The following is a 21,241-nucleotide window of genomic DNA, read 5'->3' as shown; positions in this document are numbered from 1 at the left end:
TGGGTCTGATAATAAAAGTTTTACAGCAAACTAAATATGTGTGTCTTAACAGCACATTACCCAAACCCATTTAAAACATTGTAGGTCGATCAAAGCAAAGAAGTAGGCTGCAAATTTTGAAATAAGTTCAATTCTATTCTTATAAGTTGACAAGGTACAAAGATTGTTGTTCAGTCACTAAGTCATGTTCAATACTTGTGATCCCACGGGTTGCAGCTCATCAGGCTTTCCTGTCCTTCCCTATCTCTTGCAGTTTGCTCAGACTTATGTCCATTGAATCAGGGATAAGTGAGTCAAAAAGACTCACTCCAAGGCACCCTCTTCTTGACTGATCTTCCACTTCAAACACTGAGTCCACCATTTCACCCTTCTGCCAGCCTCTGATTTGGGACTTAGAGTCCCACTAGGAAAATATTTTGGAGCTCACCACTTTTCTGAGAGCTTCTTTCACATCTTTGTTCCTCAGACTATAGATCAGGGGGTTCAGTATGGGGATCACTACAGTGTAGAACACTGTGGCCACTCTGTCAATGTCCATGCTGTTTCCAGAGTGGGGCCAGCAATAAATGATAAGGATTGTTCCCTGTAAGACAGCAATGGCAGCGAGGTGGGAGGCACAGGTGTAAAAGGCTTTGCACCTTTCCTCTGCTGAGTGTATCCTCAGGATGGTGATGAGAAAAAACAGGTAAGAGATAAGGATGATCACGCTTGTAATGATCTCACTGAAAGTGGCCACAGTGTATAGCACAAATTGATTCACAGTGACATCAGAGCAAGCAAGAGACAACAGAAGGGGAATATCACAAAAGAAATGGTTGATCACATTTGATCTGTAGGATGGGATCTGAAGATCTAAACACAAGTGAATCACAGAACATACAGTACCATTGAGATAGCAACAAGACACCAACTCCATGCAGAGATTTCGGGACATGGTGACCATGTAGAGCAGTGGGTCACAAATGGCCACAAAGCGGTCATAGGCCATCACTGCCAGCAGAATGACTTCAGTTACCACAGATGTGCAAAACAGGTAGAATTGCACAGTGAGTTCCAGGAAGGAAATAACTTTGTCTTCTTTTAAGATGTTAGCTATCATCTTTGGTGTGCTGATCATGGAGTAACAGAAATCCACAAAGGACAAGTGGCTAAGGAAAAAGTACATGGGGGGTGTGGAGTCTAGAGCTGACCTGAATCAGGGCAATCATGCCCAGGTTTCCCCAAACTGTGACTCCATAGATGGAAAGAAACAGCAGGAAAAGGAAGACTCTGAGCTCAGGGGCATCTGAGAATCCAAGGAGGATGAAGTCTGTCACAGCAGTGCAGTTTTCCTCATCCATGTCCTCACTTTACCATGGTTGCAGAAAAATATTAATAGTTATTCTTCATTGGATCACTCCCAATTAGCTACTAAAAAGGGCATGAGAATAAATAAGATAGTCAAGTTTTTTCAGTAAAGAAATAAAACATTGATATTTTGAAGCTTAGGAAAAGTTCAGATATAGTAGCCCACAAATGCATAGAGCAGAGCTCACATTTATATTCACAGATCACATGAAATAATTCACATCCATGAAAACCTATGTGTTTATTTAAACTAGATCTACACAATTTTTAGCTTGGAACCGAATCATTAGAAAGACATCAAATGTTATTTAGTTAGCCATATTTGAAATTTAAATATCTTTTTTTTTATCTGTAGACTTTTTAATCAGTTATTGAAATACTGGGATCTCTGGGGATTTTTTTTTTTTAACACTACACAGGAAATTTCTTTCTTTCTTTTGATGAAATGATGAGAAGTATGCTTATTTAAGATTATTAACACACAAGCATCATGTTTTTATTATTACCCTTTAAATAGAAAAGTGAATTTTATACTCTCTTTTAGCATGCTTTTTCTATACAATTAGCCTAATGATTTTTAAATTATGGTATACAATGTTAGTCATTGTTCAAGGAATTGTTACTTAGGTCTAAACTTTCTGAACTGTGACTGAAGCCTTCTAATACCTATTTGCCAAATGAATTCACTAATATATTCAAGATATAAAATTTGTGAATATTAAATTAACACAAGTTTTTATTGCCACATTGCACTATTATTTATGATAGGAACTTAGAAACAAAATGTCAAAGAGCAGGGTAAAAGTGGTGCTACATGTATGTTATGGGAAATTATGCAGGTTTCAAAAGAGCTTTCAATGACCTGAAAAGTGACTAAGAAAATGGCAAGTTAAAAATAGAAAACCAGATCACAAAGATATAATACAGTATATCTATACATGTCATAGTCATATTTAATTCTCAAACCATCCAAGAAACATAAATATTTTTACCAATATTTTACTCCAATTGCTTTAAAAGTGCATTCAGAAATTTGCCTACTTTTTTTAAATAAAGGAGAGATATATTCAAACCCTTTGATATGTAGAAAATGCCAACAAAGGGTAAGACCATGCTTATTTATTCTCTCTCCTGATCCTAAGTAACAATAAAATGACTTAGTAGCACCTACTACTTATTCCTGGAGGAAAGGGAATCTGGACTAAAAGTCAGCACAGCCAGATTTTTCCTTATTCTTCAAATAACTTGAAAGAGGTAAACGATATGTGAATTAAGGAATCCTGGTCTGAATACAAATAATAATTCTGATGACATGCATTGTTCTCTTAAATGGCCAGTAATAAGTGAGTTGCCTTTTCTGATTTTGAAGTAGTAAACAATTTTGAAAACCTTTTCCTGCTTTTTTAAGTTTTAAAGATAAAAATTTGGCTGCTGATTACTTATAGAGCAGGAGTGATGTTGATCCCTGTTGTACATTTGTCAATGTCTGGAGTTACAGTTGGCTGTCACAACAGGAAGGGGTGCTCCTGACATCTAGAGGGCAGACTACAGATGCTGCTAAACAGTTTGCAGGCACAGGGCGGCATCTCCTTCCCCATTCCCAACCTCCTCACACACCCACAACATAAGCAAAACCCAAAATATAATCTGGCCCCAAATGTTAACAGTATCACATTTGAGAAAACTGTTGTAGCGATACATGGCCTTGGCACAAGATCAAACTACTGGCTCTCCTGTCTGCTTCAGAGGTGGTTCACATGCCTCTGCTCCTCCATCCGCAGTCCTGAGGACCCCTCACCACCACTCTCAGCATCAGGGTGACTCTCAGGAGAATCTCCCTGCTATCTTTCCCAGGTTCTGTGGATGGAGTTAATGTGAGAGAAGAAGAGGGAAGGGGAGAGGAATCAAGCATGTTCCCCAACTGGCTCACACTCTTTCCTCTGTTACACTAATAGCCATTACAAGATATTTCATTCTACAGATCGAATTGCTCCCATTTCCTGTCGAGATCATTTTTCAGTAGGTAAAGGGAAAACACTTTCATAGAGTTCTCCAAAATTGGCATTTGTTAAAACACTCTCCAAATACAGACTTTTAAAAATTAATTCTGATGTAATTTCCCTCTTCTACAATTCCTCCTTCTCTGACACGTAGCTAATAATAAATTAGCCTCATTAGAAAATAAACAGAGAAGTTTCCAGACATCAGGAAATATCATTCAGTCCACTCCTACCCAAAACATAGTCCAACCAACCTGTTGATAAGTATTGCTCCCCATGTTTCTGAGGATGCGATGAGGGAAAGTGTCACAGGCTTTATGTTTTCATGCCTGTGTATCCAGGGGGCCCACGTCCCTTGAGATGCCAGAACCAGTCATTTATCTCTGTGGGATCTCAAACAGATATCAGGAAAACAACATCGTCTTGGGACTCAAACAATGAATGGCTTTCATAAGATGTAAAAAGAGGGGGGAAACTCTCCTGAGTTGGTAAATGTTATTGTAAGACAACATGACTCCTTTCAGAGTTTATGATAAATTAGAGTGTTGTATGCCTCATCCAAACATTGCACTATGAACCAGATAATGTTGCCATTATGACATATGTGAATGAGTCTTATAAACTCTGCCAGTCTTACACTCAAAGCTCCTTTCTGGAGGACATAGGGTCTAAAGACACAACAGCATCCTACCAAATACCAGAAAGGGGTGGGAACAATGAATCTCCTTTGTTGAGAATAATAGTAACTGCTCACACTTACTCACCACTTTCTATGTGTTAGGTACTGTTCTGAACATAACTGTTAACACATTTCTTTTTAAGTACAGTTATGCAGCTTTGTTAACGTGGCGTTGAGAGACAGGCAGTTGTCACTTGCACAAAGTCATAATGGAATCACTGATAGAATGAGCATATGTGTTGCATTTTGGTTTCTGCAACCATATGGCTCTGTGAGGAAGAGCAGAGCTGATGGACGGTGCTGGTTGCAGACCCTACTCACTGCAGAGTCTGTTTATGTGTCTGCCTGCAGGGTCTCTCCCAGGTCTGCTGCTTCTCTGCCCATGTAATCTTTTCCTAAACCAACAGGGTTAGAACGATTCAATGTGGTTTGTGCTCCTGGATATAACAAACATTCACAAACTCCATGACTCTAAATAGTACCAAGTAAATTGATTTCCAAATTCTCAACAGCTTTCATGTGTTTCCCTAAAATTGATTCATCTGACAATTTCCTGAGATTGTGGAGTGTTTCTGCCTCTCCATTCCACCCAGTACTTTCACTATTCCTTTTGTTTCACTTTTCAAAAGTAAAGATTCCTGTTATCCATTCACATATTATTGTGAGAATTACCCTAATTAAAAAACTAATAGCAAACTTCCAAAATCTAAAACATAAGAACACTGTGAAATGCTGTGTTCCATGAAGCCTGAAATTTGTTTGAATTAAGACATTTCAAAAGCAGAGACATTACTTTGCCAACACAGGTCTGTCTAGTCAAGGCTATGGTTTTTCCAGTGGTCATGTATGGATGTGAGAGTTGGACTGTGAAGAAAGCTGAGTGCCGAAGAATTGATGCTTTTGAACTGTGGTGTTGGAGAAGACTCTTGAGAGTCCCTTGGACTGCAAGGAGATCCAGTCCATTCTAAAGGAGATCGGTCCTGAGTGTTCTTTGGAAGGAATGATGCTAAAGCTGAAACTTCAGTACTTTGGCCACCTCATGCAAAGAGTTGACTCATTGGAAAACACTCTGATGCTGGGAGGGATTGGGGGCAGGAGGAGAAGGGGACGACAGAGGGTGAGATGGCTGGATGGCATCACTGACTTGATGGCCATGAGTTTGACTGAACTCTGGGAGTTGGTGATGGACAGGGAGGCCTGGCGTGCTGCAATTAATGGGGTCGCAAAGAGTCGGACACGACTGAGTGACTGAACTGGACTGAGCTGAAGACATTTCAAGCCCATGGTATGACTTCTTGTTTCCTTCTAGATTATATAACTTTCTTTTCTCAGAAAATACGGGCATTGGACATGTATTTTAGCCAGTACAGTGATGTTTTGGTATTATATATAAAACTCATTACTATTATATATAGTAAATTCATGATGATATCTCATTAGCATCATTTTTTTGTCATTGTTCTTATTATACTCTGAAAGCGTTGCCACAAAATGCATCTCCCTGGAGAGAGTCTCATGGCAGAAAGACTAAAAAGACAACATTATTTGCAGTGATGTTTATATTATCTATGCAACCCACTCATAGAAAACTGCTTTGCATATCTATCTTAAAGACAAAGCAGAAACTTTTCTTAAAATTGATTTAAATATATTTAACTGAAATTTATTTTATAGGTATTGATAAGTTAAGTACTACAAATAATAAGATCTAAGTTTTTGATAACCTGTATTTATATAACATAAGACCATATTGTTTGAGTGAATCATTTCATCAAAAGATTCAATGACACCAACAATATGTCAAATTTTCTAAATTTTTTAATTGTACATTTTAACTGAGCTGCTTCCAAGCAGAAGGAAAGCAGAAATGTTGAATTTCTATATGATAAGACTTGGGAAGGTGATTGTGGCTGCATCATGAATTAAAATCAGTTGTATTTTAAGACAGCACAACAAACTACTCCAAAACATAGGAGTTAAAAAGAGCTGTTTATTGTTACACAGCTGTTTATAGTTACTTATGTAACTGAATCACAGTTACATAAGTCACTCAGGCAGTTCTGATGATCTGATCCAGAGGTGACTGCTCTTCGCTAGTATGTTTGTGAAAGTCTCTCAGTCATGCCCAACTCTGCGATCCCATGGACTTCTCCATGTTTGCCATCTTATGGAGTTCTCCAGGCCAGAATACTGGAGAGGGTAGCCTTTCCCTCCTCCAGGGGATCTTCCCAACCCAGGGATCGAACACAGGTCTCCCACACTGCAGTGGATTCTTTACGAGCTTAGGCACAAGGGAAGCCCAAGAATACTGAAGTGGGTAGCCTGTCCCTTCTCCAGCGAATCTTCACGACCCAGGAATCAAACCAGGGTCTCCTGCATTGCAAGAAGATTCTTTACCAACTGATCTATCAGGGAAGCTGGTATGTTTATGTGTGTTATTAGCTTGTTAGGCTTGGTGATCTAAGAGAGCTCATACATCAGTCTGGAGGTTGGCTAGATGCTGTTTCATGGGATAGTGTTGTGACCTATATTGCTTATTTACCAATACGCTAATCTGTGCTTGTTCACATAACTTCTATTCTAAGAGTTTGTGCAAATTCCAAGGGATTTTGACATCGCTACAGGACTTTCTTGTAACTGACACAATATTTCACTTCAAGAACCTTATGTTAGCCAAAATCACTAACAAAAGTAGCCTAATTTTTTTTAATGGAGGAATTGATTTGACCATTTGATCAGAAGAAAAGGAAAATGTGGGCATGCCTAGTTAAGTGGAGAATTGGGATCATGCTTGAAATATATCACACAGGGTAAAAAAAAAAAAAAAAAGTCCTTTTGAAAGACAGAATCTCCAAAAATTTAGCCTTAAGCAAACTGGAAGACAATCTAATTTTGTTTAAAGTGTTACTTTGAAAAATTTGGTGAAAGATCATTTTAAAAAATTGAATGAAAGATCGACATGTCAGTACTATTCCAGCACAATTTCTGACAGAGTTTCTATTCCCATTTACTGTTAATACTTCCAAATATTCTCATCTATTAAAAAGTGGGCATTGAGAAATTTGTTTAGACATATTGAGCAGAGAAGAAGGGTGTTTAAATTATTCAGGCAAAAGTGAGATATTGACTTTTCTTATTCCCCCATCATTGCTCCCAAGACCATGGTGAACCTCATGGTAGAAGACAGAACCATTTCATTTGTAGGTTGTGTAATACAATTCTTTTTCTTCTGTACCATTGTGGTGACTGAGTCCTTGTTATTAGTTGTGATGGCCAATGACCGCTTCGTGGCCATCTGCAACCCTCTGCTCTACATGGTGGCCATGTCCCCGAGACTCTGTGTGATGTTAGTGGGTTGGATCTTATGCCTGGGGTGTAGCTTACTCCTTGACATTCACATGTTCTGTTACCAAATTATCATTTTGAGGTTTCAACACAATCAATCACTTCTGTGAGTTCTCCTCCCTGCTTTCCCTCTCTTGCTCTGATACTTATTTCAACAAGTCACGGCTTTTTATTTTCTCCACCTTTAATGAGGTCAGCTCACTCTTCGTCATTCTCCTGTCTTATGTGTTTATTGTTGTTACCATCCTCAAAATGCCTTCAGCCTGTGGTCACCGCAAAGCCTTCTCCACCTGTTCCTCCTGCCTGACCACCATCAGCATCTTCCCCAGCACCATCCTCTTCCTCTACTCCGAGCCCAACTTCGCAACCTCCAGGCACACAGTCAAAGTGGTGTCTGTGTTTTACACAGTGGTTAGCCCCATGTTGAATCCCCTGATCTACAGTCTGAGAAATAAGGATGTCAAGGACACAGTCTCCAAGATCATGAAATCTAAAATATTTCTTATTGAGCATTATTATAATAGTAGAGTTATATAGTGTGCCTGCAGAGATTGGATTTTAAAGATACATTTAGATTAATGAAGAGTGAATGCTGTAAAATTTGTGAATGCTGGGCTTGGAGAAGGATTGGGGGAAGGATAGTTAGAGTGGTTGGGATGGATATGTACATTCTGTTACATTTAAAATGTATAGCCAACAAGGATATAGCACATGGAACTCTTCTCACTGTTATGTGGCAGCCTTGATAGGAGAAGTGTCTGCGGGTGAAAGGACACATGTGTGTATATATATATATATCTGAGTCCCTTCACTTTTCACCTGAAAGTATCACAACATTGTTTGTTAAAAGGCTATATCTGAGTATAAAATAAAATGTTAAAAAAATGTTAAATGCTGTAAATTTGAAGAACATGAATTTTGGGTCAAAGACACTAAACTTGACTCTGTTTCTCTTGGTATAAAAAACAAAGATGAAATTAAATTTATTAAGATTACACTAGGTATGCCACATGACACCTATACTGTATTTTCATCTGTGTAATACAATTGTTTTGCCTGAAATTTTAGATGAAAAATTTAAAAATTGAGAGACTGTTATATTTTTCCTAGTAAGAGACAGAGTCAAGACATGAGTTGGACATGACTGAGCGACTGAACTGAACTGATGCAGTTACAGGAGAAGGCAATGGCAACCCACTCCAGTGTTCCTGCCTGGATAATCCCAGAGATGGGGGAGCCTGGTGGGCTGCAGTCTGTGGGGTCGCACAGAGTTGGACACGACTGAAGTGACTTAGCAGCACTCTATTTCTTTACCAAAGACATGACAAGGCAGAAGACAGAAATCCTTGACTTTACCTGTGACATGAAAATAAGGATCAATCTACACATCTGTGACTGGAATCTTAATCCAGACTCCCAGACATTTTCCACTTGTCTAAAAGAGAATCTATGTTCAATGTCTTAGTACTAAGATGCTCCATTTATTCATAATCATGTTCCAAATTATGACAAACTAGTTAACTTATATGCAGAGTACATCATGAGAAAGGCTGAGATGGAAGAAGCACAAGCTGAAATCAAGATTGCCGGAAAAAAAAGTCAATAACCTCAGATATGCAGATGACACCACCCTTATGGCAGAAAGTGAAGAGGAACTAAAAAGCCTCCTGATGAAAATGAAAAAGGAGAGTGAAAAAGTTGGATTAAAGCTCAACACTCAGAAAATGAAAATCATGGCATCTGGTCCCGTCACTTCATGGGAAATAGATGGGGAAACAGTAGAAAAAGTGTCAGACTTTATTTTTTGGGGGCTCCAAAATAGCTGCAGATGGTGACTGCAGTCATGAAATTAAAAGACGCTTACTCCTTGGAAGGAAAATTATGACCAACCTAGATAGCATATTCAAAAGCAGTGAATTATTTTGCCAACAAAGGTTCGTCTAGTCAAGGCTATGGTTTTTCCTGTGGTCATGTATGGATATGAGAGTTGGACTTTGAAGAAGGCTGAATGCTGAAGAATTGATGCTTTTGAACTGTGGTGTTGGAGAAGACTCTTGAGAGTCCCTTGGACTGCAAGGAGATCCAACCAGTCCATTCTGAAGGAGATCAGCCCTGAGTGTTCTTTGGAAGGAATGATGCTAAAGCTGAAACTCCAGTACTTTGGCCACCTCATGTGAAGAGTTGACTCATTGGAAAACACTCTGATGTTGGGAGGGATTGGGGGCAGGAGGAAAAGGGGATGACAGAGGATGAGATGGCTGGATGGCATCACCAACTCAATGGATGTGAGTTTGAGTGAACTCAGGGAGTTGGTGATGGACAGGGAGGCCTGGTGTGCTGCAATTCATGGGATCACGGAGTCAGACATGAATGAGTGACTGAACTGAACTGAAGTGAGTGATCTTAAATCTATGGGAAATTGTCCAATGAAAATGTACATATCAGAGAGCTATACTAGAAGGCATAAGCAGGTGAGATGAGAAAGGAAGTTGAGAAAAATGTAACACTACTAAAGATTCTAACATAGAAATGTCCATAAATAAAGACATTTATTCTGTCCCTATATTACCTGTAAAAGAGAAATATCAAACATTTAAGGTAGTACTGCAGTGTGATGATATTTCATGAGAAAATGCTAATAGAAAATATTTGTATTTCTCTAATTGGCGACCAATGACTTCTCAAGTGATAGTGGTAAAGAATCCACCTGCCAATGTAAGAGACAAAAGAGATGCAGGTTCAATCCCTGGGTTAGGAAGATCCTCTGGTGGAGGAAATGGCAACCCACTCCAGTATCCTTGAGTGGAAAATTATGTGGACAGAGTCGGGTTGGCTATATAGTCCATGGAGTCACAAAGAATAGTACACAACGGCATGCACAATTGGTGACCTACACCTTGTAGACCCTATCATACCAGGACTTTTCTCTATCATTTCTGATAAGGTTGTCTCTAGTCCCATAACTGAAGAAACAGATTTTATATGGCTCAGCAGTGATGCCAGATCACAGGCAAAACTGAGACACTCAAGATCCCTATGTCTTCCTATACTCATAAATCTGAGTATAAATTTTAAAAAAGACAACCTCAAAAGACAATCTATCACAAAGCTAGACATTCTAAATATAGCTGATTTGTCTAAGCCACTTGAAAATTAATATTAAACTAATGTTTTATTTCATGCAATGGATTTTGTGACCCAAATATTATTTTTAAATTGCTGATGAGTTTCTTTGCATTTAAGAAATATGACAGCTAATATCTTTCCTATATCTTTCTTCTCTATTTTGTTTAATTTTTGCTCTCAAGGCTGCTTTACATACCTAATTAAAAATAGTGCCTTTTACTTTTCTTTCACTAGCATTTGTTTAACCTCTGCTTATTTTTTGCTAAATATTTGTCTTTATTTCAATTTGACTACTCCTTCAAAAGTTTGTAGAAACCAGACAATGTACCTTCCACAGATTCTCAGAGCTCTTCTAACCCTCCATTCCAGGCACTTGTTTGTGTTCAGTCACTCCATTGCTTCAGACTCTCGTGAACCCATGGACTGCATGTAGCTCACCAGACTCCTTTGCTCATGGAATTTTTTCCAGGCAAGAATACTGAAGTGGGTTACCATTTCATACTCCAGGGGATGTTCCTAACCCAGGGATCAAACCCAAGTCTCTTGCATCTCTTGCATTGGCAGCAGATTCTTTACCACTGTTCCACCAGGAAAGCCATGTTGTTTTAAGGGCTCAGCTGAGCCAGTTCTTACGCAAAGCTCTGTAGGCTGAGTCTACTTCCTTTTCCTTTACATTTCAGATTGGTAACTTTCACAGTGGCTCAGTATTACTCAAGGACTCTCTATGTCTAAATGGTAAATTTTCCCTCACACTTTTTTTCTAATACCCTACTTAGAAAATAATATTAACTTTTGTTTAGAATCTTATTTTTGAATTTACTTTTGGTTGGAAGGGATATATACAGATATACCCCCTTCCCTCCAGTGCCTTCTCCCGGGTCATCACAGAGTACCAGTTTGAGCTCCTGTGTTTCACAGAAGCTTCCCATGATACCTGCTGATGGGTGAAAGTAGGATCTCTCCTGGTTGGGAGTGATGGATATAGTCTTGTATCTAGAGTCACAATCTATGAGGTATAAACCCTAGAGACTGTCTGTTGCCTCATTCTCTTAAAGCCTTGAAATAATTAAAATTAATCACAATTCCCTTATGGAATTCTTTCTTGTGTTCTATAAATCTGGAGCAACGTTAGGGGCATTTCACATGAAATGTAGGTTAAAATCACTTCTCTCAGACCCTTCCTCACACTGATACTTTTTCACAATTATAAAAATTGTGCAATTATAGATGAAATCCTTATTAAATATTAATTGAAGGACTATAATATGCCAGGCATAATGTTGTTCCTCCATAATTTTACTCTAACATATGGGAGAAGTATGAAGGTCCAGCATTTAGATCATCATGATTCATTGAGAGTTAAAGGAGAGATATTTACAAAGTTAAATATTTAGTTTGGACAATGAACTGATCCCTTTAAAATAACTGTTCTGTTCGATTGCACCACCACATCCATTCCATTAATTACTTCTGTTTATTGAATTATTGAAATACCACTTATTCATTGTACAAACCAAGGACTATAAAATTTAAATACGGAAAATGAACACAGTAGAAATAATTTTTATTAACTCAACTCCATTTCAAACCTATCAGTCAAGTTTAGTAACTATCACCAACATTACCTGAAGTAAAAGATAAAGGTGAGCATCTCCAGTGGTGCAGTGTGGGCATCATTTATCCCCTGACATGATGTGATGAGAAACTTCACCTCTGTGACATTCTTTCCACAGAATCTATTATCTCATCTTACTGTGAGAAAATTATTAGGCAAACCTATATCTTCAAGCATTCTACAGGATACCTCATCCATACTCCTTAAAATTATTGAAGCCAAAAAAAAGGAAAGAGTCAAAATTTGTCACAGATCAGACATTAGGGAGACATGATGACAGTACAGTGTGGTACCTGGATTGGGTCCAAGAAAATAAAGAGGGGAAAAGGGATGGAATAAATAAATAAAGGGAAAAAAACTGATGGAATCCAAGTAAAATTTAGATTTTAGTGATCATATTGTACTAATATTTATTTTTATTTTATTGTGGTAAGAACATTGCACATAAGACCTACCAATTTAAGATATTTTAAATGTACAATACAGTATTGTTGACTACTAATATGATTTTTGTACAGTATACCTCTAGAACCCATTTAACTTGCTTAATTGATATTTTATGTGCATTGATTTGTAACTTCCTGTTTTCCCCTCCTCTTGCCTCGGACATCTATCATTCTACTTTTTGACTCTATGAACATAAAAGTGGAGTCATACAGTATTTGTCTGTCTGTGACTGCCATATTTCACTAAGCACACTGTCATCCATGTGGTAATTTACTGCATAATTTCTTTTTTTATGCCATTTTTATGTACATGCCACATTTTCTTGATCCACTTTTTGGTCCATAGACATTTAGATTATTTCTAATCTTTGTTATTGTGAATAGCTCTGCAATGAACAAGGGAATGCTAATATCTCTTTGAAATAATCATTTTAATTCTTTTGAATTAAATAAATATTTGAATTAAATAAATAAATATTCAGAAGCAGGGTTTCTGGATTATCGGAGCATATATTTAATTTTTATACTATGAAAAGCCACCATACTATTTTCACAAGTATATTTAAGTAACAATCAGAAGGCAATTTTTCCATGTCAGTTCTCACTATGATAAAATTCTGTATCAGTGATTTTTTTTTTTTAATGGGGAGCTATCCTGTGCAGCTTCTCTGGCCTCTGTCCACTAGATGATAGTACCTTCACCCCTAGTCCCTGCATTTTGACACCAAAAATACCTCCAGATATTGTCTATTGTCCCCTTGGGAGGTAAGGGGGAGTGAATAAACCACTGGCAATCTTTCACTCGATTCTGGTAGATTTTCATGTCTTTCAAGTTAACTTATATGCAATTAAATATCTATTTCCTCATCTCCCAAATACTATTATATAAGCCACCTGTATTATCGTCAATCCTGGGAAGCATGGTATCTAAAATATTTATCCTTACAATTTCTTCCCATTGTTTTTGTTTGTGGTCTTCTGAGTTAGCACTTGTATTTTCCATGCCTTAAAATCCTATTTAGAGCAACCTTGTTGATTCTATTTTTCCAGAAGTTACCTTTTAATTCTTTTAAATTCAATTTTGGTTAAATACCTGCCTATTCTCCCTTGCACAGTTCTACCCCAAATTGGCAGAAGCAGAGAGACATGCACCAAAGAGTCTCAGGGGCCCTCTGTCTTCACTCCCTGGAAACACTTGTTCAGGACACTGCTATGAAGGAGTTCAGTTAAGCCAGGCCCTTCTACATATCTTTCTGGACAGTATGCACTTCTGTTCCTGATATGTAATGTTTTCAGTGACTCAAAATTCCCCCCAAGTGATTTCCCTCATGAAGAAATAACTGAAGCTAAGGTATCTATTAGATACCCTACATAGGACTGTGGGAAAGGCAGCCCCCCTCTGCCCTCCAGAGGACTTGTTGATTTACTGGTAAGGCTGAGACCCTTATGTCTCCTTCACTCCCTGTGGCACAAGGCCCTAGAGAGAATCCCTTGCCTTCCTCTTCAGAGGTTCAAAACAAGCAATTAAAGCTAATTATTGTTTTCTGATGCAATTTATATTTCTTGAAAACATGAGGAAAAATCAATAGCAGCTTAGAAGTGTTGTATATGAAAGTAAATCAAAAGTTTAACTGTCACCTTCTCACTAAGTCCCATTATCATTCTCAGAGACTCCAAAACTGTTGGATAATGACATCATAGCAAAAGTTATCTAGATTGCATAGCAAACATTTTTCTGTTGTAAATGAATTGTTTTATGCTTTTAATTTCTTTTAGATTTACCAAGGTATAATTTACAAACAGAATTTATATATATGTAAGGTATAAATTTGATGTTTATATATATATACACACACACACATATATATATATATATATATATGGTTCAGTTCAGTTCAGTCGCTCAGTCGTTTCTGACTCTTTGTGACCCCATGAATTGCAGCATGCCAGGCCTCCCTGTCCATCACCAACTCCCTGAGTTCACTCAAACTCACGTCCATCGAGTCGGTGATGCCATCCAGCCATCTCATCCTCTGTCATCCCCTTCTCCTCCTGCCCCCAATCCCTCCCAGCATCAGAGTGTTTTCCAATGAGTCAACTCATCACATGAGGTGGCCAAAGTACTGGAGTTTCAGCTTTAGCATCATTCCTTCCAAAGAACACTCAGGGCTGATCTCCTTTAGAATGGACTGGTTGGATCCCCTTGCAGTCCACGGGACTCTCAAGAGTCTTCTCCAACACCACAGTTCAAAAGCATCAATTCTTTGGCACTCAGCTTTCTTCACAGTCCAACTCTCACATCCATACATGACCACTGGAAAAACCATAGTCTTGACTAGACGGACTTTGACTACTTTGTTGTCAAAATAATGTCTCTGCTTTTGAATATGCTGTCTAGGTTGGTCATAACTTTCCTTCCAAGGAGTAAGTGTCTTAATTTCATGGCTGCAGTCACCATCTGCAGTGATTTGGGAGGCCCCCCCCCAAAATAGTCTAGATTTGTCTAAAATCACATACAATGACACAGACAAAATATGCAATAAAACTAGTGTTTTTCTTATTGCTTGCCTGTTTTCTTCTCAATTCATGTATTTCTCAGCTAAATATTGCCTAATCACCTAAAAAATTCAAAGGAAGCTAACAAAGAAACACTGAATTATAAGCTCTTGATGTTAGAATTATAAATTATAATTTTCTGTATGACAAAAATATCCTGAACAATGTCTAATTCCTCTAATTTGAAAGATAGTTCTGCTTAGAATGTGTGTTTCATACAAAAACTTTAAAGGAATTAAACAAGCTACTGTAGTGGAATAGAATTTAAGAATATGCTCATTTGTGCATAAAATCAAACATGTGCTCTTCACTGCAAAATAAAAGCCGTTCAATTTTGAAATAAACCATAATTTCCATAATGGATAGTGAAATAAAATGTGAGTTCTTTAATAAGCTTATGAAAGTTTTACAGCAAACTAAATGTGTGTTTTAACAGTCCATTGCCTAGAACCATTGAAATAATTTTAGATTGAACAAGAGCAAGGAAGCAGACTGAATTTTGATATTCAACTCAAATTGACAGGATACAATGTACAAAGAAAAATGAGTCAAAAAGACTCATTCATAGCTAACCACTTCTGTTCACCCTTTCCAACATTACAGCACATCATCACCCTTTCACCTGCCTCCGATTTGGAAGCCTGAGTCCTGCTAGGAAAATATACTCTGGGAAAATATTTTGGAGCTCACCACTTTTCTGAGAGCTTCTTTCACATCCTTGTTCCTCAGACTGTAGATCAGGGGGTTCAGCATGGGGATCACTACAATGGAGAACACTGTGGCCACTTCATCAGTATCCATGCTGTTGCCAGATTGGGGCTGGCAATAAATGAAAAGGACTGTTCCATGAAAGACAGTGATGGCAGCAAGGTGGGAAGCACAGGTGGAAAAGGCTTTACACCTTCCCTCTGCAGAAAGCATCCTCAGGATGATGATGAGAATAAACAAGTAGGATGTGAGGATGACCACAATGGTGATAACCTCATTGAAATTGGCCACAATGTATAGCACCAATTGATTCATGGTGACATGAGAGCAAGCAAGAGACAAGAGAGGCGGAAGATCACAAAAGAAGTGGTTGATCACATTTGATCTGTAGGATGGGATCTTGTCGGGGTCCAGCCCAGGTGGATCCAGGGAATTCGAAGGGGAGACAGCTTCAGAGATCAGAATATGATAGAATTAAAGATATAAAGAGTAGTTAAATAAGGATAGCTCAGTGAGAAAATTCAGTGGAGAAAAGAGGCTGAATAACTTGGTTTACGTGGAAAGCTAATAAAATTCCAAGACAAGGGATTTGCATCACCTACGTAGGCCACAGGCGTCCTCCCATTCTCCCGAAGGAGAGGATACACTAAGGTGTCCCCGGTCAGATCTTAGAAGCCCAGGCAAAATTAGTAGGCTTGACGAGCCTCCACGTTGCAGATGGAAATTCAGCCAGAAGGTGAGAGAAAGAACGGCATGGGGAGACCAAGTTTTGGTGAACAAGGCCTGCACTTTATTTTCCAAAGTAGTTTTTATACCTTAAGTTGTGCATAGAGGATTATGGGGGAAGGGGTAGAGTCATGCAAGGACAGCAGTCCTTGATCCTAATCGAAGCCAGGCTTTCTTCCTGCAAACATCATATGGAATAGTTTAGGTGATTTACATCATCTTCTGGCCAGGAGGCCTGTTAACATTTTATGACTCTTTCTTCAGAAAACGTATTTTTCTCTAAAGGTGATTATTCTAAAGTCAGGCACCACCCTCCGAAAATATTAGATAAAGTTGCATACCTATAGGGCAAAGGTGTGGTGGGCTATAACAAGAAAAGAATTAACTCAAGGGTCCAAGGTTACAGACATTAAAGTTACGACTTACATTCCTATACACCAATTATATTAATCAAAACACTCTCAGGTACACAGTAGGTAAGGGATATGGAAACTTAGCAGCAAACATTGGCCCAACAAGTGAAAAACCCTTCACCAATACAATTTCTAATCAATCTTTTAACTGCTCAAAGGAATCTGTATTTAGAAAGTTTAGAACATCTCATGCCTCTCATGGTGGGAAGAACCTGTTCAGGCAGGCTAGAGGACTTCCAAAGGAGTTTGTAGGTTGAAACACTCTTGTCACGCCCAGGAACTTTATTAACTGGAGCTGTAAGTTAACTCTTTTTCAGAGAGAGGTGGTGGGGGACAGCCCCCCCCCCCACCCCTCGTAAAGTCAGAGGTGTAGGTGAGAGCACAAAGCAGTAAAGTAGGCAGACTCTGGTTTTGGGGGTAGATGCTTGAGAATTTCCAGTGGACTCCTGAGGCTCGATCCCTCCTTTGCATATGCCGAGCCTCCTTCCTCATGACCTTTACCGTGGGCGGAGTTCTTCACGCTGGCTCCCAGCAGGATCTGAAGAGCAAAACACAAGTGAATCACAGAACATACAGTACCATTGAAATAGCAACAAGACACCAACTCCATGCAGAGATTTCAGGACACGGTGACCATGTAGAGCAGTGGGTCTCAGATGGCCACAAAGTGGTCATAAGCCATCACTGCCAGCAGAATGACTTCAGTTACCACAAATGTGCAAAACAGGTATAATTGCACAGCACATTCCAGGAAGGAAGTGGCTCTGTCTTCATTTAAGATGTTAGCTAGCATCTTCGGCATGATGGTAGTGGAATAACAGAAATCCACAAAGGACAAGTGGCTGAGGAAAAAGTACATGGGCATGTGGTGTCCAGAGCTGACCTGAATGAGAACAATCATGTCCAGGTTTCCCAAAACTGTGTCTCCATAGATGGAAAAAAACAGCAGGAAGAGGAAGACTCTGAGCTCAGGGGCATTTGAGAATCCAAGGAGGGTGAAGTCTGTCACAGAAGTGCAGTTTTCCTTGTCCATGTTCCTAATTTACTGGGTATGGAGTCAAATATTAATGGTTATTCTGTATTATATCATCCTTGATTCAGTTTTGCCTCTCTTAAAAAAGACATGATAATGTATACTGTCCTATAAAATTAGTGTAGTGATTTTATTAATTACACTATACAATTTACTATGCAAATTCACTGCTTTATATTTATTTGAAGCTCTAAACAAGGAAAGAGAAAGTGTTAATCTCTCAGTCGTGCCTGAATCTTTGCTACCCCATGGACGAGACTTTTCTGTCTATGGGATTCTTCAGGCAAGAATACTGAAGTGGGTTGCCATTACCTTCTCCAGGGGATCTTCCCCACTCAGAGATCTAAGCTGGGTCTCCCCACTGCAGGCAGACTCTTTACCATCTGAGCCACCAGGGACAACAAAGATGTGAATATAAAATTAACAGAAATGCTTGCTGCTGCTTATTTATCAAATCAAAACTTAGAAATACAGTGTAAATCTCAAAGAAATATCAAAGTTATGGTATACATTTATATACAGGACTTCCCTAGTGGCTCAGATGGTAGAGAATCAGCCTGCAATGTGGGAGGTCCAGATTCCATCCCTGAGTTGTGAAGATCCCCTGGAGAAGGGAATGGCTACCCACTCCAGTATTTTTGCCTAGAGAATTCCGTGAGCAGAGGAGCCTGTGGGGTTACAGTCCATGGAGTTGCTAAGAGTTGTACACAACTGAGTGACTAACATTATATATATATGCTAGAGTTTCATATTTATACTATATATCCATAGTTATACTATATATCCATAGTTTCATATTTATACTATATATCCATATATATGTATGTATGTATAAATTATGCAGCTTTTTGAAGAATTGTTAAGGACTTTATTAATGACCATGAGAAGTGGCAAGTGACAAATGCAAAAATATTATATATGTACATAAATTTCATCATATATCAAAGCATTACAACATCAATGAAGCATAACTATTTTATAACAAATTTTTACAAAGAAAAAGCAATGGAGAATCTTATCGGTTGCATTGGAGAAGGAAGGTGGGATTTTTTAAAGAAAAGATAAGGCATGTGTTACATAGAAAATGCCAACAGAGGATAAGAACATATTCATTTCCTCTCCCTCCTGACCTTTGGTAATTTTAAATGCTTTAGAGGCATGTATTGGTTTATCTTGGATCAAAGAGGCTCTGGACTAAAACTCAAAATGTCATTTGTACCAGGGATAAGAAACCTGCTATGGAGAGACACCTCTGTTCCTCTCGTGTCTGCTTCAGAGGTTGGTCTCATGTTTCTGTTCTTCCATGGACAGTTATGGGACTTCACTGGTGGCTCAGCAGTAAAGAATCTGCCTGCAATGCAGGAGACATAGAGACACATGTCCAGTCTCTGGGCCAGGAAAATCCCCTGGAGGAGGAAATGGCAACCTGCTTCAGTAGTCTTGCCTGGGGAATCCCATGGACAAAGGGGCTTGGAGAGCTACAGTCCACGGGGCCTCAAAAGGGTCAGACACAACTGAACGACTAAACAACAACAACAACAACAACAAAAACAGTCCTGAGGACCCCTCACTGCCACTCTCGGCCTCTGAGTGACTGTCCGGAGAATCTCCCTGAGGTCTTTCCCAGGCTCTCTGGAGGGAGTTAATGTGACAGAGAAGGAAGTGCAAAGGTGGGAGAAATCAAGCACTCTACCCACTTTGTTCACACTCGTTTTCCTCTTACACTAATAGCTATTATATTTGGTTTTGCAGATTAAATTGCTGTCATTTCTCTTTGAGACAGTTCCTCCAAAACTTTAAATACTTTCATAAAGTAGTGTCTGCAACATGACATTTCTTAAAACACCCTCTAAGACAGAACTAAATACAGAAGCTTAAAAATAAATCAGTATCACTGCTCTCCAACTGCCCCCAAATCAGGGTGTCAACCTACCAACGAACCTGAGGGATACACATTGCTTCTTTTGTTTCTGAAGATCGTATGTGGTGAAATGATACAGATTTTATGTTTTTATTTGTATCTATTTCTGGGGCCAATGTTCCTTAAGCTTCTGAATCATTGACCTCTGAAGGCCTTCAGCAGAATGTCAAGAAAGCAACATCATCTTGGGGCTCAAATATAATTAATGAGTTTTATGAGATAAAAGAGGGATAAAACTATCCCAAGTGGGTACATGTTATTATCAATATAATCAAACATGATTAACTCCAGAGGTCATGATGAACTGCAGACCACCATAGGCTGCATTCAAACATTGCTCTGTTCACCAGGATCTACATTGTTATTATGAATATAATAGGACTTCTAAACTTTGCCTGTCATATACAAAATCTTCTTTCTTGAGGGCTTAGTGTCTGAAATCACACCAGAGTTTTGCCAAATATCAGAGAAGGGTAAGAATATTGAGTCTCCTTTCCTGAGAATAATAGCTGATCACACATACTTTGCATGTTCTGAATACAATTATGAACACTTTTGATTTTTATTAAATTTGTTAGGTAAGTACAGTTATGTACCTTTACTAAGAAGGTGCCTGAGGCAAAGACAGCTGTCACTTGCACAAAATCATAAGTGCAATCCCTGATAGGATGAGCCTGCATGCGGCATTTGGGTTTCTGCCATCCACGTGACCCTGTGTGGAAGAGCAGAGGTCCTGCATGGTTCTGAATGGCATCTCTCCTGCTCAGTGCAGAGACCATTTAATGGGTTTGCCTGAAAGATCTCTCCCAGGTCTGCTCCTTCTCTAACTGTATGAATGATGTCTCCCTAAACCAACACTGTTCAAAGGACAGGCTGTGGTTTGTGTCTTTGGATATACAATATGTTTCAAGAATTCCTTGAATATAATTAGTTGCAGGTAATTGGTTTCCAAATTCTCGACAATTTATATGGCCTTCCCTAAACGGATCCATCTGATAAGTTCCTGAGTTTGAGGAGTGTTTCTGTATCTTCTTTCTATCTGGCACTCTAACTATTCCTTTTATGTCCTTTTTTTCAGAAGCAAAGATTCTTCTTTTCCATTCACATAACACTCTTGAACTACCTCAATTAGAAACACAAAATCAATTTTCCAAAACCTAAAATACAAGAACATTGTGGAATATTACTTTCCAAGAAGCCTAAACTGTGTTTTACGGGATACTCTTCAAACTTACAGTTTGACTTCTTATTTCTCTCTGACACATAAATGTAAATAAATATATAATTATATATATATATATATATGTTCACGGAAAATTATTACAC

General features: G+C 38.6%; 1 protein-coding gene and 2 pseudogenes across 1 annotated transcript; 1 reads left to right on the top strand and 2 right to left on the bottom strand.

The window, feature by feature from the left end:
* Window positions 1-403: 403 nt before the first annotated feature.
* LOC113885562 (olfactory receptor 5L2-like) lies at window positions 404-1,340 on the bottom strand. The gene is given in 2 exon segments (XM_027531026.1): window positions 404-1,168; window positions 1,170-1,340. Coding segments are annotated over 2 exon segments (936 nt in total).
* A 1,097-nt stretch (window positions 1,341-2,437) lies between these two features.
* On the top strand, window positions 2,438-7,908 carry LOC113885184 (annotated as a pseudogene).
* Window positions 7,909-15,765: 7,857 nt separating this feature from the next.
* LOC113885183 lies at window positions 15,766-17,994 on the bottom strand (annotated as a pseudogene).
* Between the last annotated feature and the right edge of the window lie 3,247 nt (window positions 17,995-21,241).

The sequence above is a fragment of the Bos indicus x Bos taurus genome, chromosome 28, assembly GCF_003369695.1.
Source record: "Bos indicus x Bos taurus breed Angus x Brahman F1 hybrid chromosome 28, Bos_hybrid_MaternalHap_v2.0, whole genome shotgun sequence".
NCBI lineage: Eukaryota > Metazoa > Chordata > Mammalia > Artiodactyla > Bovidae > Bos > Bos indicus x Bos taurus.
The sequence above is the reverse complement of the archived record's forward strand: the minus strand, read 5'-3'. Positions and strand labels throughout refer to the sequence as shown.